The sequence below is a fragment of the Ictidomys tridecemlineatus genome, unplaced genomic scaffold (genome assembly GCF_052094955.1).
Source record: "Ictidomys tridecemlineatus isolate mIctTri1 unplaced genomic scaffold, mIctTri1.hap1 Scaffold_206, whole genome shotgun sequence".
Lineage (NCBI taxonomy): Eukaryota > Metazoa > Chordata > Mammalia > Rodentia > Sciuridae > Ictidomys > Ictidomys tridecemlineatus.
This window is the reverse complement of record NW_027521768.1, coordinates 425,890-452,039: the sequence shown is the minus strand read 5'-3', so window position 1 is coordinate 452,039 and position 26,150 is coordinate 425,890. Positions and strand designations below refer to the sequence as shown.

The 26,150-nt window shown below is 51.3% G+C and overlaps 1 protein-coding gene across 7 annotated transcripts in view; it reads right to left on the bottom strand.

Annotated features, from left to right (window-relative positions):
- Positions 1-26,150, bottom strand: part of LOC144373013 (mitotic spindle assembly checkpoint protein MAD1-like) — a 221,576-nt gene that overhangs the window by 14,119 nt on the left and 181,307 nt on the right. For 6 of the 7 annotated variants that reach the window (XM_078036151.1, XM_078036147.1, XM_078036148.1 and 3 more), the window contains 2 exons: positions 21,021-21,161; positions 12,419-12,475 (listed from right to left, as the gene is read on the bottom strand). In XM_078036151.1, coding sequence (XP_077892277.1) covers positions 12,419-12,475; positions 21,021-21,161 — 198 coding nt within the window. Of the gene's footprint in view, positions 1-12,418; positions 12,476-21,020; positions 21,162-23,523; positions 23,712-26,150 lie in introns of those variants that run through there. The other variant, XM_078036150.1, reaches the window with a different exon arrangement.

Sequence of the window (26,150 nt, the reverse complement as noted above, 5' to 3'; positions counted from 1 at the left end):
TTTGAAAATCATAACCCTGACAAAGATTTAGTATTCAGAATGCACAAAGAACTCCTGCAACTCATCAACAAAAAGATGGCCCAGTTTAAAAATGGGCAATGGAGCCGGGCATGGAGGCACACGCTGACCACCAGGGAGGTGCAAATCAAAGCCATAAGATACCACTTCACATCCACTAGGATGGCTCCAATCTGAAAACAAACAAACAAACAAAAAAACAAACCATAAAATGAGTGTTAGTTCTCTCACTCCTGATATGGTACTTTCTGTCTTCCCACTTTCTTTCCTGATTGCTTTGGCTAAGGGTTTATCAATTTGGTTGATCTTACGGACCAGATTTTGAATCTGATTTACACAATCCAAAGGTACATGCAAATAAGATGAAAACAACTGAATTTCAGGTAGGACAACTGCAGTTTTTCTAGGAGAGGAGTAGAGAGTGGGGCCAAGGCCAGGACAGTCCAGATACCCAAAGCAGGAAACAGCTAACACTTTAAGGTGGAGCTTTCCAAGCAGATGGCATAAAACCCAGACTGCAGCAGAACCAGGCATGGACTCCTGTGAGAGCTGCCCACACCAGCACAGAGCCCAGGAGCCTCCCTAGGTCATGATAGCCCAGTGCCCTAAACCTGCCTGGTGCTCCTGTCCATAGGTCCCTCCTCTCTGCACAGGCCTAGCCTGCCAGCTGTGCCCTTAGGCCCAAAGCTTCATGGAACTTTAATGCTAATAGTGCTCATGGCTGCCTCCCCCACATGGCAAAATCTTTAAATAGAGACTGTGTATTCCAGTTTAATTTGAGAGGATGCATGGTTTGATCCCAGAGGCCTTACCTAATTCCACAAAGTAAAAACCAGTGGAAAAGCTGGGCAACTTGCTCCCCCACACTCAACAGCAATTCTAATTAATGTGACCACTGCTGGGCACCAGAGGCAGCATTGCTCTTCCATGTGCACACACCCATGCAGTGTCACATGAACTTGCGATCTTCGTGACTCAGCCTCCTGAGTCGCTGGGATTATAGGCATGCACCACTGTGCCTGACTCAGTTGCTTTTTAACAAGGATGCCAAGACCATTGAATAGGGAACTCGACGACATATGTGAGTCTTCATCTGTGATAAATACCACTGGAGTGTTGGTGACACCGAGTGCTGGGTCTTAGAAGGCCCTGAGGCCACAACGGGCTCCCTAGGGCACAATCTGGGAAGAAATGGCTCAAGTCTCCAAGAGGTGATTTTGAGATCAGGATGGGAACCTTGCCCAGAGGCCACCATCCTGCTCTACGTCCAGCCCATCACCAGGAGGGTCTCTGGAGAGGCTTCTGCTTCTTGGTAAGGTGAGGGAGGGATCTTAAATTAAGCCCTCGCTACCATTTCCATTCCAGCTTGGAAGGAGACATGGGCTACAAGAGGCTGTATAGCCAGTGACAGCTCACACAGACACCACCAGCTAAGCACAGCCAGTTCCTGAGCTGGGAAATAACTGCTTGTCAGAAAAAGAAGCCCCGCTAGAACCCAATAGTTTCCACCCGGGACAGCCAGCTCGTTGCTCTGAAGTGGTCCTTGGTGCCACCCTAGGGAGGAGGCCTCTGCAGAGCAGAGTGACTAAGCTCCAAAGGGATGGATAGTGCTGTACTGTCAGCGTTGGAAGGTCTGGGGTAGGTACATGGCCACTGACAGATAAGTCCTGAGCCAACTGTGCCTCTGCTCTAGGGCAGCAGAAGGCAGAGCCGTCGAGACTTGGAGGAAGCCAGTACTGAGAGGTGAAACAGAATAAAATCAACAGCAGTGCATGTCTAGAAGCAGTGCTACCTGGCACATGGAGGAGTGCCAACAGGCTTTAAGGGGGTTCCTGCCACCCCATCCGCCCTCGAAGAACAATGGCTCCAGGGCCTGATGAGTGAAGTCGGTGCACATGTGCTTCCACTGACTCTGATGCTTGACCAGAATCAATGAGGTGCCTCCTCCCTAGAACAGCAGGTAAGAAGCGAGGGTCTGCAGCTAACTTCCTGCCTGCTGGATGCAGGACAATGAAATCTACCTAGGAGAAGCAACTGAACATGAAAGCCCCTATGGAAAGGAGCTTCCCCACCAAGCAGTTGCTCTAATCCGGAGGCTCCATGTCCTTGGAAGACCTTGCATGCATAGGTTACCCTGGCAAGGGCTCTCTGGAGCTTAGTGGCAGTTGACACAGGCATCCACATGGCCCCATGCTCCCTGGTTGGAGGGAAAGCCCAGGTGCACAAGGATCAAGCAACACTGGGACTGCGGAGCAGTGTGGAGGGCAAGACGTGCCCGGGAGGAGCTGCTGGCAGGGCTCAGGAACGAAGGCAAGTGACTCTGGAAAAGCTGGCAGGGCAGGCTCTTCAGAGAAAGGAGAACTGCTCCTGCACCAGGCAGGGTCACCTGCCCTCTCCGAGACACTCCACCCCAAGAGGGAGCTCAGGACAGTGAGTGAGGGGCCTGGGGGCTTGAGCAGCATAGCAGAGGAGAAGTGCTGAAGGCTGACACAGCATGAAACTGGTAGCTGGAAAAGAGCTGAGCAGAGAGCGCCACCAAAGGTGCCCAGAGTTGAAATCACAAAGCACTGAGTACCTAGAACTAGGATGAGGGCAAGACCCGCCCCTTGGTGGAATTACTCCCAGCTTTCTAAAGATAAATTAACCAATTCTTCTTTTTGTGATTATAGACTAAATCTTTTTACCTTTTGTCTGGTAGAATCCACAGGGGTTCTTTCTGCTAAAGCATACACCTTCTCCTCCTCTCTCCTCTCCCTCCCCTAAGCCCAGCAGGGGTTATAAACAAGCAACCTGCCAGCAAAAGGAACTACAAACACCTGGGAGTGCATCTGCCAAGGGACACACACCAGAAGTACACCTAACAGAGGGGCAAGAACCTCCAGGTGGAGGGAAGGACAGAGAGGCCAACATGGGGAAGAAGCACATGAGGTGTCCATACTGCAAAGACCTCATGGGAGTCAGCCCATGGGTTATACAATTCCAACAGGGTTTCTAGGAACCCTGGGAAGCTGACTCTGAAGTTCACTTGAAAGAGAAACCATGAGGATGCCTAGGGCGATTCTGCAAAGGAAAACCACAGAAAGGTCTCACAGAATAGACACCACACACAGCATAGGGCTCTGCCACTCAGAATCTATGTCCTGGCGGCAGGGCTCCTTCCACAAGGGAACTTTTCTTCTACTTTTCTGAAGGTGAGTGGGGATCCACCTACCTTCTATGGCTAAGGGCCAGAAATTAAGCCACTGGAAACTTATTTTCTGGGCTAAGGTAACAACTTCAGACTACTGTTTCTAAAGTGCACCCTTGCAAGGTGACAGGGTCTTGGACCTTTGCTGACCTGATGGGAAGAGACAGAGGTGCATGGACAACCTGCTCCTAAATGTCCACATCTAATCAGTCAGCTGCTGGCCTGGCCCTGGCCCGTGCTCGGAGGCTGAGTTCTACTAGATCCCCCATTTCTGTGGAGCTCACAGGACACTTGGAAATGGCACCTCATGGCTGCAGTACAGGGTTCCCAGGGTTTGGAGGCACCTGGGAATGAGCTCCAGCAGGCTATCTCCTAACTATGTAAACATGGGCACATCACAGTCCTCACTGAGCCTGTTCCCTCCTCGGAATAATTGGAACCACAATTTGACCAACTTACGGGTTTGCCAGGAGGGTCATGGTAAAATAAGCCACATAGAGCACTGAGTATGTGACTGGAACAAAATGTGCAGCAGCAAACACTGGCTACCCTAAGATCACTGTGCCTAGGAAAATGCGATGGTGAGATGATGGTGGTGGTGATGACAATCATGTCCCACAAAGGCAGTATGAAAAAAGCGTGTCTGCATCAAAAAAATTGTGCACCATGATCAAGTAGGATTCATCCCTGGGATGCAAGGATGGTTCAATATACGGAAATCAATAAATGTTATTCACCACATCAATAGACTTAAAGATAAGAACCATATGATCATCTCGATAGATGCAGAGAAAGCATTCGACAAAGTACAGCATCCCTTTATGTTCAAAACATTAGAAAAACTAGGGAGAACAGGAACTTACCTTGACATTGTAAAAGCTGTCTATGCTAAGCCTCAGGCTAGCATCATTCTGAATGGAGAAAAGTTGAAGGCATTCCCTCTAAAATCTGGAACAAGACAGGGATGCCCTCTCTCACCACTTCTATTTAATTTAGTCCTTGAAATACTAGCCAGAGCAATTAGACAGACAAAAGAGATTAAAGGCATAAAAATAGGAAAAGAAGAACTTAAATTACCACTATTTGCGGATGACATGATTCTATACCTAGAAGACCCAAAAGGGTCTACAGAGAAACTACTAGAACTCAGGGCTGGGGATGTGGCTCAAGCGGTAGCGCGCTCGCCTGGAATGCATGCGGCCTGGGTTAGATCCTCAGCACCACATACAAACAAAGATGTTGTGTCTGCCGAGAACTAAAAAAATAAATAAATATTAAAAATTTCTCTCTCTCTCTCTCCTCTCACTCTATCTTTTTAAAAAAAAATTTAAAAAAAGAAACTACTAGAACTAATAAATGAATTCAGCAAAGTGGCAGGATATAAAATCAACACGCATAAATCAAAGGCATTTGTGTATATCAGCGACAAAACTTCTGAAACGGAAATGAGGAAAAACACTCCATTCACAATACCCTCAAAAAAAATAAAATACTTGGGAATCAACCTAACAAAAGAGGTGAAAGATTTATACAATGAAAACTACAGAACCCTAAAGAGAGAAGTAGAAGAAGATCTTAGAAGATGGAAAAATATACCCTGTTCATGGATAGGCAGAACTAACATTATCAAAATGGCGATATTACCAAAAGTTCTCTATAGGTTTAATGCAATGCCAATCAAAATCCCAATGACATTTCTTGTAGAAATAGATAAAGCAATCATGAAATTCATATGGAAAAATAAAAGACCCAGAATAGCAAAAGCAATTCTAAGCAGGAGTGTGAATCAGGCGGTATAGCGATACCAGATTTCAAACTATATTACAGAGTAATAGACAAAAACAGCATGGTACTGGTACCAAAACAGGCGGGTGGACCAATGGTATAGAATAGAGGACACAGAGACTAATCCACAAAGTTACAACTATCTTATATTTGATAAAGGGGCTAAAAGCATGCAATGAAGGAAGGATAGCATCTTCAACAAATGGTGTTGGAAAAACTGGAAATCCATATGCAACAAAATGAAACTGAATCCCTTTCTCTCGCCATGCACAAAAGTTAACTCAAAATGGATCAAGGACCTTGACATCAAATCAGAGACTCTGCGTCTGATAGAAGAAAAAGTTGGCTCCGATCTACATATTGTGGGGTCGGGCTCCAAATTCCTTAATAGGACACCCATAGCACAAGAGTTAATAACAAGAATCAACAAATGGGACTTACTTAAACTAAAAAGTTTTTTCTCAGCAAGAGAAACAATAAGAGAGGTAAATAGGGAGCCTACATCCTGGGAACAAATTTTTACTCCTCACACTTCAGATAGAGCCCTAATATCCAGAGTATACAAAGAACTCAAAAAATTAGACAATAAGACAACAAATAACCCAATCAACAAATGGGCCAAGGACCTGAACAGACAGACACTTCTCAGAGGAGGATATACAATCAATCAACATGTACATGAAAAAATGCTCACCATCTCTAGCAGTCAGAGAAATGCAAATCAAAACCACCCTAAGATACCATTTCACTCCAGTAAGACTGGCAGCCACTATGAAGTCAAACAACAAGTGCTGGCGAGGATGTGGAGAAAAGGGTACACTTGTACATTGCTGGTTGGACTGCAAATTGGTGCGGCCAATTTGGAAAGCAGTATGGAGATTCATGGGAAAGCTGGGAATGGAACCACCATTTCACCCTGCTATTGCCCTTCTCGGACTATTCCCTGAAGATCTTAAAAGAGCATGCTACAGGGATACTGCCACATTGATGTTCATAGCAGCACAATTCACAATAGCTAGACTGTGGAACCAACCCAGATACTCTTCAATAGATGAATGGATAAAAAAAATGTGGCATTTATACACCATGGAACATTATGCAGCACTAAAAAATGACAAAATCATGGAATTTGCAGGGAAATGGATGGCACTAGAGCAGATTATGCTTAGTGAAGCTAGTCAATCCCTAAAAAACAAATACCAAATGTCTTCTTTGATATAATGAGAGCAACTATGAACAGAGCAGGGAGGAAGAGCAGGAAGAAAAGACTAACATTAAACAGAGACATGAGATGGGAGGGAAAGGGAGAGAAAAGGGAAATTGCATGGAAATGAAGGGAGACCCTCGTTGCTATATAAAATTACATATAAGAGGTTGTGAGGGGAATGGGAAAATAAACAAGGAGAGAAATGAATTACAGTAGATGGGGTAGAGAGAGAAGACGTGAGGGAAGGGGAGGGGGAATAGTAGGGGATAGGAAAGGTAGCAGAATACAATAATTACTAATAGGGCATTATGTAAAATTGTGGATGTGTAACCGACGTGATTCTGCAATCTGCATTTGGGGTAAAATTGGGAGTTCATAACCCACTTCAATCTAATGTATGAAATATGATATGTCAAGAGCTTTGTAATGTTGTGAACAACCAATTAAAAAAAAAAAGAGCATGTCTGCATGAAGGGAGGGACTAGCAGGGAAGAGGGATGGCGAAGTACATCTTCACCTGAAGGGACAACTGGGCTCTGCAACACTGAGCACATTCCAGGAGAAGGGACAGCACGAGAAGTGTGAGAAGAGGGCTACTCAGAGCAGGCAAGGGGCTGGGGGTCAGCGCAAGAGGGAGCGTGTATGGGTACGCCCTTGCCAGGTGGCAAGGACTAGGTGAAGACACAGGCTGGCCACACTCAAGATGAGAACATGCCAGACTGCTTGTCTACGTCCCAAATCCACGTGCTAAAATCTCACCCAGGGCGGTAGTCTCAGGAGGAACCTCTGGGAGATGATAAGATCCTGAAGGGTGACCAGTGCCCTCAAGGAAGGGGCCCAGGAGCTTGATCACCCCTCTCAACATACTAAGCAACAGCGAGAACCAGGGAGGAGCTTCACCAGACACTTAACCTTGGATATCCAGCCTCCAAAACTGCCAGCCTTATATTTCTTTAAGCCACCCAATGTGTGGCATTTTTGTTATAGCAGGGAGACAGTCCTGAGACACAGTCACAGCCTCCCTGAACCTTCAGAGTGAGATCCAGAAGAGGCACTTGGTAAATACTGCATCAGGTAAGTTTAGCCTGAATGCAAGAGGTGCTTAAAGGGAACCTGTTGTCTGCCTCAGTCTGTAAAAGTCCTCCCTCGCACCGAGGAGCCTTGACATGTACGCCAGAAATAAGACTAAAGGCAGAAGTCAGACTAATGGGCACAGGAAGAGAGCCCTGTGCCAGCTCCATGGCGCCCAATGAGGACCAGGCTACGGTCACCCCCAGCAATGCTGCACTAAGAGGCCTGGGTCTTTTCAAACGCACACATTCAGGCAGATTTGCCAGACATCCAAGGAACTTCCTCTCCCTCCAATTTGGGGACGAGGCAGTGAACGTTCAGGGAGCTACAACATGTATAATAGGAAAAATGAGAAATTATCCCCCATTTGTGCATGATATATCAAAGTGCATAAATGCATTCTACTGTCATGTATAACTAATTAAACAAACAACAATTAAAAATAAAATAAAGCTAAGAATAAAATGAAAACAAAGATTCTATGTCATACTTAAAAAAATAAAAATTAAAATAAATAGAAACTCAGCAAGCAAAGTGCCTGCCTGTGGCCACACTGCAGGGAGGGCTGCTCCTGTGTGCACGTGAGAGGCTCTAGGTGTGAAACGGGCACTCCGAGGATGGGAGGGAGGCCAGTGGAAGGAGGCCAGAGACTCAGACTTCAAACCTTTCTCCAGACTCACTTGGGACACACTTTGTGTGGCATAAAGTGAACTGGCTGCCCAAACCAGGGGACAGCCCTTAGCCTTCAGTGTCACCCATCCATCCTGCAGTCAGTTCTCCTCTAGAGCTCACCAACATCAATTTTCTCCAGCCTGGTGCCCAGTCACAAGCAGGACCTTCGCATAGAGTAACTGCTCTGCCAGTCTCCCTACCAGGAAGGGCTCACAGTTACTGGCTGGGCGGTGGGGGCCGAGCTGGCAGGTTGTGACAAGAGCAGAATCGTGATGGACAGGTAACAGTCACAAACACTGAAGAACCAGCTTGCTTCTGGTCCAAGATCCAACCTGGCATCAGCACCAAGGAGGACAGTGTACCAGCAAGGCCACCTAGGATGAGTCCAGCTCTTCCTTGCATATAACAAGAAGCCTGAGGCTCCAAGAAACCAAGTGGACTCCAGAGATGGCACACTCCTGCACATGAGGGCCCGATGCCCGGGGCCTTCACACAAGACACAGGGCTGCCTTACTGGAGGTCCCAGACGTGGGACCCTCTGTAGAACACTCTCTACCCAGGGCAAGCAGCCTCCGTACATGAAGGTGACTGTGGAGGGAGCAGACTAGGGTGACGGGAGGGCTGGTTGAGCCCTGGCTCTGCTGCAGCCACAGCACTTTCCTGGGACAGACTCACCTACCTCAGAGCTCTTGTGGGAGTGAGGAGTGAGGAGTAGGAGCCAAAGAAGAACCCCACTGGGGGAGACTGGAAACTGAGAGAAACAGATGCTTATTTACATCAAGCTGTGAGGGGTGTCATGCCTCTTAAACCAGAAAATAAACTCTCAATCCTCACTCTCTCAAGTATATAAAATATTTGAGGACTTTTTATAGTTGTGATGAAAACTTTCATCTCTTCAGCCACCACTAGCCATATCTAATTAGGATGAGGTGTGTTAGTGACAGGACTGTGGCCCGGGACTTCTTTCCTTGTGATATTAATTGCACTTAAAGAAAAAAGCATGAACTGTACTTATGTTCACTAATTAGTATGGTTTGCTGGTTAATAATGGGAAGTCAAACTGCCTTTGTCTTGTCATCTGCAATTAGCTAGAGATGTTTAAAGTTCTCCTTTTCCTCCTGGCAGATGCGCTGAGAGAGGGGCTGCAGACATGGAGGTAGGGCTGCCTCCCCCAGCAGCCTTGGACACCTTGCGTAAGGAGTTCTCCAGATGGGCCACCTGACCCCACTGTTGAGGGCCCAAGGTGCCAGATAGTACCCCAAAAGCCATCTCTGCCATAGGGAATGGGGGCCTCAGAGGCAGAGCTGGTGGCACAGTGAACTCTGGCTGCCTTTATCCACGCCCATCTCTGGATGAAGAGCTGGTCCTGTGGGTATGGCAGCAGCACTCTGGTATGTATTCTACTTCGAATTCCAGGAGTGAGGGGTTCTGGTTTAGCCAGGGGAATGAGACCTGGAGTCCACTCTGCAGAGCCCATGGCTGTGGCCTCAGACCCAAGGCAAGCAGGATGGAAGGGGTGGCCTTGAGGTCAACAGCTCTGTCCCCCTGCCCCACTGTGGTTCCCATGGCCCCTCTGCTCTGGACTTTTCTCCCCAGAGGAGGAGGAGCCAGCCAGAGATGTCAGCCTCATCCCCTGGGAGCCAGCACAGAAGAGACCACAAGTCAGAACAAAAGAACAAGGCTAGGAACACAAGCTAAATCCACAAAAGGAGCAGAGCAAGCCAGCAGCAAAGGGACCCGGGAGCGCAGGAAGCGGGAGGGTGGAGAGAGCATCCCACATGGCCTCGCTGAGAGGCGCCTAGAGAGGAAGGGCACAGAATGTCCTGTTGGGATCACCCAGGCAGCCTGGGCAATCTGGGGCCACCTGCTACACGGGGCTACTAAAATAATTAAAACTGAAAAGTCAATTTGAGTTTCAGTAGGACTAGCCATAGTAACACTCATGACCAGAGACTCCCCTAACAGCTGGCACAGATAAAGCACGTTCCCATGGAGAATAGCCCCATAGGATGGGGCTGCCTAGCCTGGGGTCTGTGGCTCAGGGGAAACCACCTAGCAGGCTCAGTGAGGACAGACAGTCCCTGCTGGAGAGGAGCCTGGGGCCAGTCACACAGCCCACAGGAAACAGTGGCAGAGTCAGGATCTGAACACAGATGGCCAGGCCCTGGGTTTCTCCCCTGCCTCCCCGCCCAGCCTCCCCAAGGGCAGCATGAGGCCTGACTTAGCAGCAGATACCCCTTGGCCCCAGGTGCGCTGGTGGGAAGGTCAGAGGTAAGAGCAGATGCTGTTCCCCTGGCCCCCAGGCACTGCCATGTCTTATTTTCCTTTTAACTAGAAAGAAGGAGAGAGAAGTAAAATAAACAAGAAGAAACAAGCTGAGGTCTGGGCAGTCAGAGGCAGAGAGAAAAACCTGCGGTCAACATTCATCTGAAGGAAACCCACATGAGGAACCTGTACCCTGTCCACCTGCACCCCAGGGACATGCCCGGTGCAAGGTGCAGAGCCTGCTCATGGAGGAGACCTGCACCACCTGTGCCACAGGGGCTGCCCATGCCCACTCTGGCCTAAGGGCCCAAGAAGCTTCTATCTTCTCACCTCCCTGAGAAGAGACCCAGGGTTAGCAGTTTCTCCAAAGCCACATGGAAACAGGGGAGGGCAGGGGTCAGGGTCAAGGCACTCCTGCTCCTGAGGAAAAATAGAGGGTCCAAATTCAAGGGCAGCAGTGAGTGACCAGCCAGCTGCTTAGTCATAAAACCACAGGCCTGGCATGTGCTTAGCACAACTCATTTCTAATTCCTCTTGGCTTCGTGCACATTATGAAAACAAGGCCCTTGGGCTCATTTCAATTCAGGTCAACACCAAGGAAACCATGCATGTTGACACACAGAACATCAGGGTCTCCCTGGGGCTCAGTAAATGGATGCACCAGTCCTCAAGGAACACCCGGCCCCTACCTCAACCCTGGCTTCCTCAAAGTCAACGCGAAACAGGCCCTTGTTGAACTGCCTGGAGGACTCAGTTATTGAGGACAAAGTGTGGAATGTCCACAGGCCAAAGAAGAGGGGGTAGAGCTGCCCACCATGATGCTGAAACCTGGCAGCCAGAGTTCGGAGGATGCCGCAGACTATGAACCACAGTGCAGCAGCAGCCAGAGTGGATGCGGGAGGTTTCAGAAGAGGTGGTAAGAATGATGCTCCTGACGCTGAGCTGTGCTGCGGCCTGCCACCTGCCTCCTCACTGGCACCCAGATGTGGTTGGCCTGCAGCCCCACCCTGGCCCTCCTGGAAGGCTGCCTCAGCACAGCAGCGTGCTACTGCACCATCCACCATGAGGGCAAGGAGTCCTCCCAGGACCCCTTGCTGTCCCTCTACAGTTGACCTCCTGAGGCTTCAGGGCTGTTACCTAAGTGCTGCTATCCACATTCACTTCCGAAAAACCAGCCCTACCTGCCCTGGATGGCGCTTCTGGGGATCTCCAAGGGACAGCCTTCTCCCCTCATGGCTTCTCCTGATAGGGTCTGGGAAGGAGCCTCTCTCCCAGGAAACACTTCCTTCTCCAGGACTTGAAACAAAAGTGCCCCCTCGGAGCCCTGGCTCACAGCTTCTGCCTGGATACGAGGCCAGGATGCAGGAGTGCCCAGAAACAGGCTCCGCTCTGGTTCCCTCCAGCTTCACACTTGCTCCAGGATAGAAACGCCACCCAGGGCACAGGACTCCACTTAAACCTGGCGCAGGTCCTCAGGTTCTCTACAGCACCTGTGCCATTTTCCCTACAGCGAAGCCAGCCCTGCTTTCCATGGCCCTCCACCATCATCCTATCACCATCCTAATCCCCTGCCCCTCGGCCCTGGCCCCCTCTCCCTTTCCCTGCAGTCCTGTCTTCACTAGCAGCTCAGATCTTGCTGTTTATTCTCTGCGCAGTCACAGTTGGAACCCTCCACTGTGAGCCAGGAGGGCAGGAGCCTGTGCTGCTGGCTGCTGCATCCCCAGAGAAGCCAAGACTGTCCTTTAGTACTTGCTGAGTGGACAGCGAACATGCCAAGACTCCGCACAGCTTCCCACAGGCGTCTCCGCTCTGCTCAGCCCCATATCTGGGCTTCTGCCCAGCAGGGACTCAACCAGACCTCTCTGGGGCCAACCCCACCTGTGCTGCTAGGGCCAGCAGGAGCCCAGCCCCCACTGCATCGCCTCATGGCTCACCTGAGCATCTCTGGCATCACGTGTCCTTCAGCGCCTGCTGCACATGTGGGGCAGTGGGAGCTACCCAGCAGAGGCCAGCAGTCTGCTACTGGCACAACTGGAACTCACTTTCCATCACACCACTCTTCCATTCTCCACACCATTTCCAAAGACAGGGAAGGACGCATGCCTGCAGGACAAGCCCTGACAGGGATAGGACTCTAGACCCAGGATCAAAGCAGTAAACTGTGGGCGGCCCTTTGCCACACAGTGACAGCTGAGCACCATTTCAGGACTCACCATGTCAGCTCTCTGTTTCTGGCCTCCCAGTTCCTCCAGAGCCTGCGTCAACTGGGCCTGCAAAATAAGACCAGGATGGTCAGAGGCTGTGTGTGAGCACTCCCTCCCAGGGCTGCAGCAAGGACCCTCTCCCACCTTCACTGCAGCCTCCTCTCCCTGCTGGGCCAGCAGGGCTGGGAGTTGGGCAGCAGGCAGCAGACCAGGTCAGCCAGGGTTGATTGCCCCTGCAGACAGGACAGGATCCTTGTTTGATGAATGTAACCGAGTGAATAGTCTGGTAACATGACACCCAAAATCTGTCCCAAACCCTGCTGCTGGGTTATGCATGGAGATAGGAGACACTTGGCATGGGGTGCTCAGTGCCCTCAGTTGATGGAGGAAACCATCCACCTCCCTCTGGCACATGCACATTCTAGAGAAACTGACTGATGTAGCTGTGCTGATAGGCTACATGCCACACAAACCTAAAACTCCAGATAGCCTGTTCTGAGTGGGCCATGGAAAGGCCAAGCAAAGAAGCAGGGAGTTCTTGACCAGATGAGCCAAGGGTGGCTGTACTGGGCCTGAGCTGTACTCCTCTTGACCAAGAGCCTATGAGCACGAAGGCACCATGTCTGCCGTAGCTGTGGGGCTGACATCACCAGCTCCGACTCCAGCCAAGACCAGCACCCCTGAGGCTGCCTGGAACCTGCTGAAGCAATCTAGCAACGAGAAGCTGTCTATGTGAGGCCCAGCAGCAGTTCCTGAGGCCACCTGGGAAGAAGCACAGACTAATCCCAGAGTGGCAGCACAGGGACCCAGCCCTATGGGCATGGTTGGCCTCCAGAGACACACGTGGCCTCTTCACTGGCCATGTCCTCAGGTCAGGGTAAGATCACATAGTGAGAATAGATCACAGCCCCCACAGGCACTGTCCAGGCTGCCTCTAGTGGACAGGAAGCAACACATGGAGAAAGGGAGGATGCCGGCAAGGGAACATCCCCTGCCCTAAAGCTAACAGCATGGGCTCTGTCTCTAAAGCCACCATAAAGTGACTCGACCACATACAACTATGGTCATCTTCACAGAGCCAGGGAGAAAGCCCACCCCAGAAAGGCAGACTCCTTGTGCTGGAAGTTCTGCAAAAGGCTAAAAGGCTAGAGGAACCATCCCTCCAATTTGACTCCTGGGCAGCCACCTTCAGGAGGTAGCACCAACTGGACCTCCTCCTCGAGAGGCACCTGCAGACAGGGAGGGCAGCCGAGCACCTATGGAGGCTCCCAGCATGGCGACTCCTGACTGCTGTTAGCCACCTCTTCACAATCCTGGCAAAGAAGGAAAACTGAAGCCTAGAAGCCAAATCCCACCGCAAGCCTGATCAGTGGTCAGTGACCAGGGCAGGGGAGCTGGGGGCCAAAGTCCCGGGGCCTGTTCTCGGTGCACAACTCTTCCACTCTGCCCAGAGGAGGAGGCTGCTGTTTCTTGGGCAAGGGAAGCACAGCAGATGCTGACACCCCCACCACACTCCAAACATCTACAAAGCAATACAAAAACATAAGCTATGCGACAAAAAAGCGGGCAAGATGCACACTTCCCAGAACAGGAAACATATGACGGCGTGCACTGGAAGGCAATTAACATGGGCAGTAATGAGGAAAATGCAAATCAGGACCAACCAGGAGACACAAAAACTGCAAAATTCAGAACTCCTAGTTACAATACTAGAAGTGGAAAGGACGTAAGTCAATGGAGTCTTGTCTGTGGACATGGGGAAGGAAAACTATTGGGAAAACAATTTGGTCTTAAAGTTTAAATCTGCATAACCTATAAGTCAGTAATTCCACCCAAATATATATTCAAAGCAACTATTACACATGCTTTGACCACCCTACCTCTGTCCACTGGCCACTGAAAGATGGTGAGCAGCAGCTGCCTTTTCTGACTACAGTGCCCGCATCTGAGAGACAAACAGTGCCTGCTCGAGTACCAGCATCAGCAGGAACCCAGAAAGCTCCCCCAAATCAACAGACATGTCCCATCGATTACTACCAACTCCAGACAGAGCTGTGCCTCGGTAGGACAGTCAACCAGAACCAGACATCTGTGAATGTGCCATGTACATATGTGATGAGCACTGGGCGATATGTCACATCTTGTGGCTCAGTCAAGCACTTCTGGCAAAGAGGCCTCCTGAGCATGTGGCCTGGGCAAGCAGCAGGGTGAAAGGCACCTACTGGGGGGAAGAAAACATGGGCCCAACCAGGCCCTGTCTGCTCCACAGTGGAGGCCCTGTCAGTCAGCTTGTCCACATCTGGATAGTGACTAGATCCTTCCTAAGGTCCTGAATCTCGTTCACCTGAGGCACTTGAACAACAGGTTCAAGACCATCACCCCAACAGCCCTGTAGGGTCTGTGCAATAAGGACCCTCTCACCTTAGACAGACATATAGCAGCAGTCACCAGGAAAGGGCAGACAGGGGAGGCTCTTCTCCCCAAGCTCATGTGCAGTACCTTTAGCAATGCTGTTCCTGATGTGGTGGGGAGTCAGCAGAGACAGTGGGAGCTGGGCTCAGCTCCACAGTATCTCCTCCATGCTCTTAGGGGCATCAGTGTGCCTTCTTCTTGCTGCCTCTGCAATGACCTCAGGAAATGAAGCCGGCCACACAGTCCATCTGCTGCTGCCTTCTCCTTAAAACTTCCTGCTAGGACCAGGCTGCCTTCTAAGCAGAAAAACCCCACCAAGGTATCTTGCCCACCAGCTGTTCCCTGAATGCCACAGCTGATGTGCACATCTGAGCCAGTGGCCTGGTGTAGATGGCCATCAGTTATGTTCATTCCACTCAAGCTGAGAAAGCTTCTGCTCTGCCCAAGATATCACCACCATGAAGAAAGCTAGACCTGACCTTAAGGCTGCAACTGACAGGGAGGCTGAGGCCCTAGAGTGGGGTGCTGGAGTCCCCACGGCAGCCCCTGTTTATTCTCTGGAGAGGTGAAGAGCTATCTCAGGGACAACTGACAAGGCAGGTCTCAGTATGAAGGTGTTGTCTTCAGGGACCGTGTGGCAAAGGTGGCACATTGCCAGTACAGCATCCACTGCAGGAACACACATAGCCATGATGGGGTGCTGTGTGTGCTCGGACACAAGCCCTAGACACACGCATCATTTGTGACACGTGGATGCTGTGCCAGGACCTCAACAGGGCTATTTTTATCCTCACTCAAGTGTGAAGTGGCTCCTGATGATCTCGCACCCCTGCTAGCACGCAGCAGGCCCAGGACGTGGCAAGAAAACCTGCAGGAGGACGCAAGCTGGGACAGGACACCTCAAAGCCCTGATGGGGGCTGGCAACAGCTTCTGTCCAATCACAAGATGGCTGGCTGGAAGGACCCTGAGAGCAGAGTAAGCCCCACGTAGAGGCTGTAGCCCATGCAGGTAGATCTCCCCAAGGTCACAGTTAACACGGGAGGGGCTTGATGAAACTCAAGCCACAGGCCGCCCACTTTCCTGGTCTAGCTGACACAGACCTATGACAAAATGTGACAAGCTAGCCATCCTGAGAGATCTTTCTAGGCCATAGAACCAGGTCTCGTTTGAGGCCGAGTGCCTTCTCTGCAAGACAGTGGCCTTGGGTTATGGCTATGGATGCAGAAGTACTCTTGCCTATGAATGGTGGCTAGAAGACAGTTAGCTTCCACTGGCTGCAGATCGAGCTGACTCCCAAGCAGGCAGCTCCATGGCCAGGTGCATGGTCTGCAGAGCCTGGTTAGGGTACAGGCTGCCAGTCTGGAAACTTAGTGGGCAGGAGTGGGCTTTGCTGAGGTGGAGGACATGAACCCTGCCCCAGAATACCCTAGCACATTCAGCTCAATGTTAACGATTCTGCAGGGCACTGGGTCGAAGGTGTGGGCCTGGGTTGGCTCCCCAGCATTACCAGGAATTTGTTAGAAGCACAGGATCACAGGCCCCAGTCCTCATGCTCTGAGTCAGAGGGAGGGTCTAGTGTTCTGACCAGCCCTGTAGGGATGCTGATGCAAGCCCAAGTCTGAGAATTGCTGCTGGGGAGACTGAATTTAAAACCACACAACCAGAATTCAAATTCCGATGTTTCTTCCTGTCAACAATGTCATACTCAACCAATGGTAATTTCCACAAAATCTGATGAGCTCAGCTGTCAGAATCTTATTGTTCCATCTATAAGATGGGCATACCATCCCTATCTCATGGGGTTGTTTTTAGAATTAAAAAGAATGTATGTGAGAACTTGGCTAAGGCACAGCAGGTGTCCTTGCTGAAAGGCAGTGTGGAGAATCACGCTCCACCAGTGGGAAGGAAGAAAGACTTCCTTTACCCACGAGGCTCACCTCCTGGCACATGCCTCTGTCCCAGTGCGCTGGAGCCTTCCGCTACGTGCTGAGGACCAGTGCTTTCAACCTGTCCCCAAGTTCCTAGTTGTGCTCAAACACAGACAGCTCTCAGCCTGGAGATCAGGTGTTTTTTCCTTGGCTCGCCCTCTCACCGTTTCAAGGTTTCCCATCATGCTTCGTCCCTGCTTTTCACGGTGTGATCTTCTCTAGCTCTTCACACAGCAGAGCAGTAAATAAACACACTCAGGAGAAAGGAAAGTCCTTTGCGAGGGCAGTGCCATCTGAGCCCCACAGAAGTAATGGGGAGGAAAAGAAGAGAGGAAATGGTCTGATTTTTCTAAGCTAGAAGTCAGAAATTATTCCAGCTCCGCTGCAATCTGAAATTGGGATATTTCCACACAACACGCCTCACAGCCAGCAGCACTGTAATCTGTTTTAATTAAATAAACTGGAAACGCAGATCAGGCCGATGAGTGGAATGAAGGTGCCACAAACTTATATTTATAGCTCTTTCGACAGAGGACTCATGACATCTGCTACCAACTTCTGCAGCTGTTTTATAAATGGAATAAATAAAACCCATGCAGAACAGCACCAACCTCACCAGAGACGGGCTACTGGGATTCTCCCAGCTCAACATTTCCAGTTTGTTTTACTGAAATGTTTTTGCCCACATTAGAGCAGACGGAGGAAGCTAAGTAGGCTATGTGAGCACTGAGAGGAGGGGAAGTGAATTCCCCGTGGCTGCCAGGCTTGGAGCCTGCACTTGCCCATCTGCGAACATGAGCCCTGTGTCCTCAAGCACTCACACAGGCCCCAAGGGCACACTGGTGGGCACAAGCCAACAAAAAGCCTGCTGACCCCAAATTAAAGCAAACAGGAGCCTGGGTGAAGGATGGGGTGGGACGAGAAGGACAGAGCAGAGCAATCAGACAGACATGAGAGCTAAAAGTAGGGAGGACGGGAAGCCTAGAGACAAAAGAAGAAATGAGTGGGCCGGGGCGGAGGCAGAGAGTGGAGGGAAGCAGCAGCCCCACTCCCATGAGGGCCTCTGAACCCCACCATCCAGTGGCACTCTTCTACCTGATGCCCAGAGCCCACCTCTCAGACCAAGATACTGGGGGGTACACACATCTGTTTCTTGACTGCGGATCTGGATGCCCAATCAGATCCCTGCAGCTGTAAGGAGTGTCCCCATAGGCACCTCAGCCACCCTCTGGCTCTTGAGGACAACTGAGCACCACGAGGGATGTGAAGCCTCATTTGCAAGCTTCCCTGCCCCCCAGAAGAAGCTTGAATCTCAGTCACTAGTGAAGTTTGCCCATTTGAGAGGCCCTGAAGGCCCTCTGGGTTCCATAAGGTCACATGATCTCACTGTGCGACAGTATAGGACCCTCGACCAACAAGCTCCTAACAGGCAGCTTGGAACAACTTTTAAAGTGCTCCAGGCATGGGTGGCTTCCAGAACTTAGAATGTGTGAAATTTTGCTATTCAATAAACAATTGAAAAACTCACCCACCAAAGACTTCAAGGGCACTAGCCCTGCCACCTGCAACCAAGACCAGTGTCCAGTTGCTCTGGACTGCCAGGTGATGTTGAGCTGGCCTCTTAGGACTGCAGCCCAGCAGTGCAACCTGAGCAGGGGATTCAAGTAGCACAAACACCTGCCCCACTGTCCCGCCCTACACTCAGTGCCCATGTCCCTAGGGCCAGGACTGATGGTGGGTTCAGCACTCAGACCTGGGACAGGGACTGGGGTGTGTCCGATGTGTTGCCCCCAGGGCAAGGCAAGGATCAGGAAGTTCTGCTTAGGTGGCTTCAACTGTGACAGGCTCACCCCTATCCCACATGGATGGCAAGAAGTTAAAGGAGATTATGCAGGCCACAGTGTGGCACCCACAGGACACTCAGTAAGTGACATCTTCATTAATAGGACCAGCACAAAGGAGACAGCAGACTTCAGTAAATGGGCTCATGGTCCAGGGATGACCTGCCCAGAGTCCCATTCGCTAGAAAGAACCGGGCTGGAGATGGGAAGGTTCTGACTGTGGATCCCCTACTGGGCTGGGCATTGGATCTATGGGCCAGAGTGTGGGTGGGCTGATAGCAGGTCACAGGAAAGAGCAACCTATAACCTCACAGCTGGCTTATTCCTGGCCCCTGGCTGGTCCTTGCCAATCCAGGATTCTATTCAGTTTCCCTGGCAATGGGGCCCCGGACACCCCGGGAGGTTCTGCCACAGCAGCCTCAGCACTAAGAATAGTCAACTGGTGGCTCAGAAGTCAGAGCCCTGTGGGGAGAGACCACAACTCACGGCCTCATCTGGAGTGGGCAGGGGTTGCTATGGCCACTGGACAGTTCCATGGGATATGGGAGCCATGAGACCGGAAGCTTCCCACCTTAGGTGGACTCAGCTATTACAGTTTGCACCAGCCACAGATACCTTCTAGGTTCTCCATTTCTCCTGTGTGGGAAGCAAGCAATCGTCCTCGCCATGGCTGGAAGGAGGACCCAGGTCAGACCTCTGCCCCACAGCCCTCCTCACCAGGCCCATGCAACCACCAGATCTCACAAGACATCAAGGCCTTTTCATAGTAAGTGGAAGCTGGAGATGTGGACACCACCCTGAGTCTTGTGACTGGTACCCCGTCCCTGAGGCTAGCCTTAACTGTGGGGGCATGGCCACTTCAGGCAGAGCCCAGCCCAACTCTCACTGGACTCCACACCTCCCACCAGGCTCTGCCTCTTCTTTGTCAATGTGCTTATTGGTGCCCATTGTCATGGCCGTGTTCTCCTGAAGTCTAACCTGTGCCATGCCTATGAGGAGGACCAAGCATAGGGTACCCCTGGGCAACTGCCTGGGCCCAGGGACTTCCTCAAAAGCTCCTGTGGCCAGCCAGTGGCCCCCAACTAGCCTCTCACTGAGGGCTGCCCTGCAGTGGGAACAGGAGGATGCGGGCCTGCCAGGGCAACACTGCCTTCCCAGGGCAAAGGGCTGGTGCTAAAGGCTGGAACATGGGGTGGGGGACAGAGAACATCTAAGAGGCCCTTCCCCTGAGGGCACTATGGACCTGAAGCTGCCTGGGGAACCACACCTAATGCCAAGATCAGAAGTACCCCTACTGACCTGGCTCTTGCTTCCAGGCAGCAAGGCCTGTACCCTGGGGAGCCGCTGGACAGTGCAGGAGCCCGTGTTTGCCCTGCTTTCCCCAGTTCTTCTCTAAAGCACCACGCTTCCACATAAAAATGAACCACCCTTAACAAACTATAGGAGAAACAGCCACCACCTGTGTGCTTCCCTGTGTGGAGGTACTTCTGTGATGTTACCCAGGGCTGGGAGAAAGTCCCCCAGTTCCACTGGCCCTTGCTCAGTCAGCATCCCCAATCTAGACAGCCAATCTATCCTCCATAGGATAAGGTTGTGTTGCCACCCTCACCTCACTGTGAGTGAAAGCAGATCTCTTGGGAAAGTTAGGGAGTTCTCAAACCTCACACCTCATTTGGTCCTAAATTACCTGAGAGCAACCGCTCTGCATGAGGAACTGCAACCAGGATGGAACTGTTGGGTGCCTCTTAGGAGCAGTGCTATGCCAGGCAGAGACCTCCTCTAGCCTCACTGGGACCCTAGGACCCCATACACACCTCCCATAGAATAGAGTCCAGATGACTCCTCCGTCCAGTTTCCCAAGTCTCCCCAGAGGAGCTTCACCCTCCACAAGCACAGGCTCTGGCGCCTCACTCCCTATGCCTAGCAGCAGACCTTGACCTGTTGTACCCTCATTGAACAGGGAACTCCACAGCACCTGACTCAGCACAGCCACAGAGGTCTGGTCCATGGGAGAAGGACCCAATGGGGAGGAAAGATGAAAAGTGGGGGCAGGGGAGAGGCAGCCTTCTCCCCAGCAAGCTTCCTGTCTGGGAAAGCACAGGGGGTGTTCCCGGTTGAGCAGGAGAATAAAAACAATGTTGAGGAGAAACCCTCCCTGGGGCTCCTCCACAGCAGACCCATCTGAGGGCTCTCAAACCTGCCCCAGGCCCAGAAGCAAACCACAGGGCTGCAGCTGCTGCCACCTGGTGGTGGCAGGAAGCCCACAGTTTCCCACCTCTGTGGATCTAGGTACTTGGACAAGACTCAGAGGGGCATCCAGTATGTGCAATATAACCATCCATGACCACACCCTCCCCCATAGTCTCTGGTCCAAGGAGGATGACCATCTGGGGACATGGGCCCTTTACCCACCCATGGCTCAGACTTACTTCCATCTCCGTACTGTGGGCATGCACCTTCTGCACCATGTCTTCAGCCTCCCGCACGCGCCGTGTCAGCTGGGGTGAGTACTCAGCCTGGGTCATCTCACTGTCATAGGACCCCAGGATGGCACGCATGCCATCCCGCTCCTGTGGGCACAGAGGACAATTGGTCAGCAGAACATGGAGACAGGAACCTGGGGAGCTCCCTTATGCAGCACCTCAAAGAGTTCAAGAATTCAGTTTCACGCTTACCTGCCAACAGTGCCCACCTCCAGAGCTCCTGTCCCAGAGGCCCAGGTGCTCAGAACTCCCAGGCCTTTCACCACCTAGGCCAGCAATCCCAACAGCATGTCCTAGTCTCAGTGCTTACTCTCCCTGTGTCAGGCTGAATACCCACTTGCTTTGACTTCTCACCAGATCTCAGACAGTAACACTCAGAGCAAGGACATCAGCCAGCATTCTGGTGGGTGAGGAGGCACCCATACGAGTAGGGATACTTGGCAACCTATTGGGATAAGAAACACTTTGCTCTGCCCAACTACCCTGACTCTAAACACAAGGCCAGGATCCATCAGCAAATGACTCCTCATGGATGCTTGAGGCCACCAGAGTGTCACTGGGCCACCAGCCATGCCAAGCAACCTGCCTCCTCTCTTGACACAAGATAGCAATCACAAGAAGCAGTGACCCAAGTTTCCTGAGACAACAGACTGATCACACAGCCAGGAGTCTCAGCCTAGACAAGATCACTGCTTACCTATACCCTGCCAGAGTGAGAGTCAGGAAGTCAGGAACCCTGGGAGAAATGGGTGGCTTTTCCCCTGCCAAGACTGAGACTGATTCCTTCCTGAGACTGGAAAGATCCATCACACATGCCTGAATGAAAAAGTCTTGCTAAGCCAGCAGGGGGGCCTGCAGAGACAGAGGATGCTGCCTGGTGGGGAGCTGAACTGCTAAGGAAGGCCATGCCTCACAGGAAGCTGCCTCCTCCTCCTCCTTTGACTGAGGCTGTCAGATGTGAACCTAAGGCCACAGGGCCACGGGGTTCTCCCGGCTTCAGATACTCGATTCCTAGGTGGAGAAGGTCCATCCAACAGATCCAGGACCAGGCAGGGGCTCCTCCCATCTGTCCTGCTGTCCCCCTGCACTCAGTGGACTACACAACTGGGGATAGGGGAGCCCTTGTTCAGAAGCCCAGGTGTGTCAGCGTACAGCTTCTCTGACCACCTGTGCATGCAAACACCCTGGGGGTCTTGCAGAAGGTAGACTCAGATTCCACAGGGCAGGCAGGTCTGGCTCCAATGCCACCTTGCAATGCAGAGACCTTACTAGTGTGCTCAGTGACCCCCTTTTTGGCTCCGCCCACTTCTAGGGCCAGTGATGAGGAATCTGGAGCAACACAGGCCACAAAGAAGGTAATGGCTTCTGGGAGACCCTGGTTCAAACCCCAGCTCTGACCTCAAGTCTCAGATCCTTCCCAGTAAGATGGAGACATGAAGGATAGCTATGTAACTCAACACTGTTGTGAACAAAGTGTCCAGAGAACTGCCCTGTAAATGCTTGGTGCTCATGAAAGGATAGAATTGTATCAATGTTGGTGAACACTGGCAGTTAAGAAGTGAGGAAGCAGGTTTACACACTTACTGGCACATGCCCCTACCCAACACATGAATCCAGGGAAAGGAGCAGAGGCCAAGGTCAGACTAGCCCCTCATCACCTCCCTCTGTGCCCTGGCCAGCAGCTCCCTCCCTCCCACCCAGCCCTGGCTCAAAGGGCAATTCATGGCCCTGATGGAGACCTGCTCTCTCAGACCTCCAGGGGAACAAGACCTCCACACAGAAACAGGTCTTCATGACCACCAAGGTCCCCATGCAGGTAGCACTCTCTCAGTGTGTACTTCCACAGGCTGCTGCCCAACCATGTCCCCAGGAGAGGCTAGGCCCATGGCTCAGCCACCTCCAGCAGGAACACAGGTCCCTCCTTTGTGAGAAAGACAGGCAGCATGTTGGGGTGTAGGAAATCCTGCCTTCTCCTTCCTGAGATGATGGGCCCTCAGAGCCTTGGGCTGCTGTGTCTAGGCACTCTGCATTCACTGGCAAGGGACACAGTTGTCACCCCAGTGTGGACTCTGTAATTAGTTGATGACAAAAAAATTCAATAAGTGAGAAATTAAAGTTACAAATCCAACTGGAACTGGTCACATATCCGGGGAAAATTTGTTTCCAAGGGAAGGTTTATGGAGTGTCATAATTTTATTGAAATCCTATATCTTCCCATTGACTTTTATCGTCTCAAGCTGGTTACCCGAGTTATCATTACCAGAGTGTCGATGCCGCTCGAGGCTGGGGCGGGGGATCTCCTTTCATAAACAAACTACAATTGTCTCCTTTATTGACCAATAAATCTCAAAAATGCTGCCCTTCACTACGGCTCTCTTCTATTACATCTCCAGGCTAGCAATGGCTGGCAAAGAAGAAAAATGTAAAGTGAAAAGTTTGTTGTTTGTACCTTTTCAAGAAATTGTTTTGTCATTAGCAGAAGAGCAGGCACTGTGCTGGTGTGATTTGGTAACAACTTTTTAATGACTGATTCCACTTGTGGTAAAGTTCGCTTCGTTTCCAATTGAGCAAACACAGACGATTAATCGCTGCACAAACAGGCGCCCAGGCTGTGCTGACAGAAGCCTTAAAGACTTGCTGGAGAAGTACAAAACAAAACAATGTTTTCCACTGAGTGCTTCTCCTGGGTACAGAACGGTCCTGTCTGTGAGCAATGAAGTTGGTTTGTCACCCCATTAATTAATGGCAATTCGAAGAGAAAGCTGGGAGACAGGCTCACCTTTGAAGAAGCCAGTGGAGGACCAGGGGCCTTGTGCCTTTGGAGACCCCTAAACCAACCACAGGATGTGAGTGCTTTCTATGCCTGTGGTGACCAGCCAGAGGCCATCCTAGTCCTGAGTCCCCTTCAAGAAGGAAGCTAAGGGAGTAAAGTGCCCAATGGTAAAGAAAATCATAAAGCTGGAAAAGAATTTCAAGGTCAAGGCCAGACAGGAATTTTCTAGAAGGAAACTGAGGTATGGAACTGCAGAATCACTTGTCCATGGCCCTAGGCATTCACTTACTGCTCATGGGTGTCTGAGCTTCCCAGTTAAAATAAATTTATCTGAGCACAGACCAGGCAGTGAGGCCAGCAGGGGGCATAGACTACCACCATAGGACAAAGAGCAGCAAGCAGGGGTGTAGGAGCTGGTCAGCCATGCTCCTGGGTGGAACTGAGAGTCCTGGGAGGCAGGGAACTATGGGCTCAGGGAGATCAAAGAGAAACCCACGGGCTGACACCATCACAGAAACAAATACACCAGGACAGATCAGGTGAGTAGAGGGTGAAAAGAAGAGTTTGAGCCCAGCACCCCCAGCCCTGCCCAGGGGACCCCCCTGTGGCAAATCTCTCCATACAAAACCACCCTCCTTGACCCTACTTCTTCACTGCCACTTAGGCTACCCCAGGGGACATCCAAAGCCCATCCTAGATAGCTGCCACCTTCCCCCCACAGGTACTAGGCTTTTGCTTCCCTCAAGGCTGGCCCGGAAAGTTCCTCCAGCAGGAATACAATGGGACCACCTTCCTTCAGGTACAGCATTACTACCTGTGGTATACTACCACAGGTATACAAAGTCTTGCTGCAATACTAGCTCCTCCCTACAGAATCCGACCCTCATCTCCCACACCTAGCAGTTTGAGGTTCATTTGGGCCAACCAAGGACCTGGGGAGGGTTCCCCCACTCAGGTTGTGCAGCTGCAACCAGTGGGACAGAGGAAGAGGGACTGTAGGAAGAGGAAGTCCCTAGGAGGTGACAGGAACAAGACAGAACATAGAGAAGGTGGGCTTCTTTGAAGATAGCACATGTCACATGTGTGCATATCTGTGTGACCATAAGTGCACATAATAAATTTAACTGGGTGACCCAGAGGTGGCCAGCAGAGTGTAGAAGCCATGCTGCTGACACTCCTAGCCCTAATGGTCCTACTGCTGCCCCATGGCACCCTGGCAAGTCCTGCTGGGGTGCAGGTCTCCAGGAGAACCTGTGTAACCACCAAGGGCTGCTGGAAGCCTCTGCTACCGGAAGACCCAGTACGTTCATCCTTTATCCTTTTGCTCATATATTCACCAAACATGGATTCCATGAAGAGAAGCCAGGGAAGGTATGGAGAAGGAGCACAGGCCTTTGGCAGAGAACACAGAAAAGACCTATGGCCCAAGTGCTAGAGAGATGCCAGGTGGACACGGGTGACCACAGCATGTAGACTACAGCTGATGCATAGAGGGAAAGGTACACCAGGCAGAGGGCACAGTGTGGGCAGTCCCCAGTGTGCCTTGCAAAAGAATAACAGGGACAGTGGTGATTACCCCTCAGCCACCTCAGTCAAGAGGAGGCCTTTTCCACTGAGCTCTTGAGACTAGTCCCAGAACACACTGAGGAGTGGCTTGGGAATGAAGAGACATCCACCACACATACACAGATGGCCAGAGTAGGTCACCTGGGCAGTGGGGTGCCACACACCTGCTGAGATAGTTGGGGGACAAGTCTGGGGAGGAGTCTGCCTCCTGCAGGGAACACCAAGACAAGCTTCATGCCCGGGCTGGAGAAGGGCAGCGCAGTGACATAGAGGAGACAAGAGCGAGAGCCACAGTCCCAGTCTGGGAGGGGGAGCCACGAGGGAGTCTATTGGGAAACAGATAATTCAAGGTGGCCGGCAGCACCTCAGGCTGATGGGAACAGAGGCATGCGGCACAGTTGTCACAGAGCTTCCTTCTTCCCACCTTCCCAGACTGCAGCCCTTCACCCCTCCAGTGACATGAAGTGTGCAAGCCCAGGACTAGCTCCCAGGTCACAGAGGCCCAACAAGGCCCAAATCCTAGCTGGACATCAACTTGCTTATGACCTTGGCAAGAATAATCAGCTCTCCGTGTGCCTCAGGAGGTTCAATCGTGAAGTGGAAAGGGCAAAGTGTCCAGCCAGCCTTGAGTTCACATGTAGCTGCACATGAAGCTCTGGTACTTGCTAGGTGCTGAGTCACTGCTGTCCTCATGACCCTTCCTCCCACTGTTTGTTTCTCCAATGGGGAGAAGACAC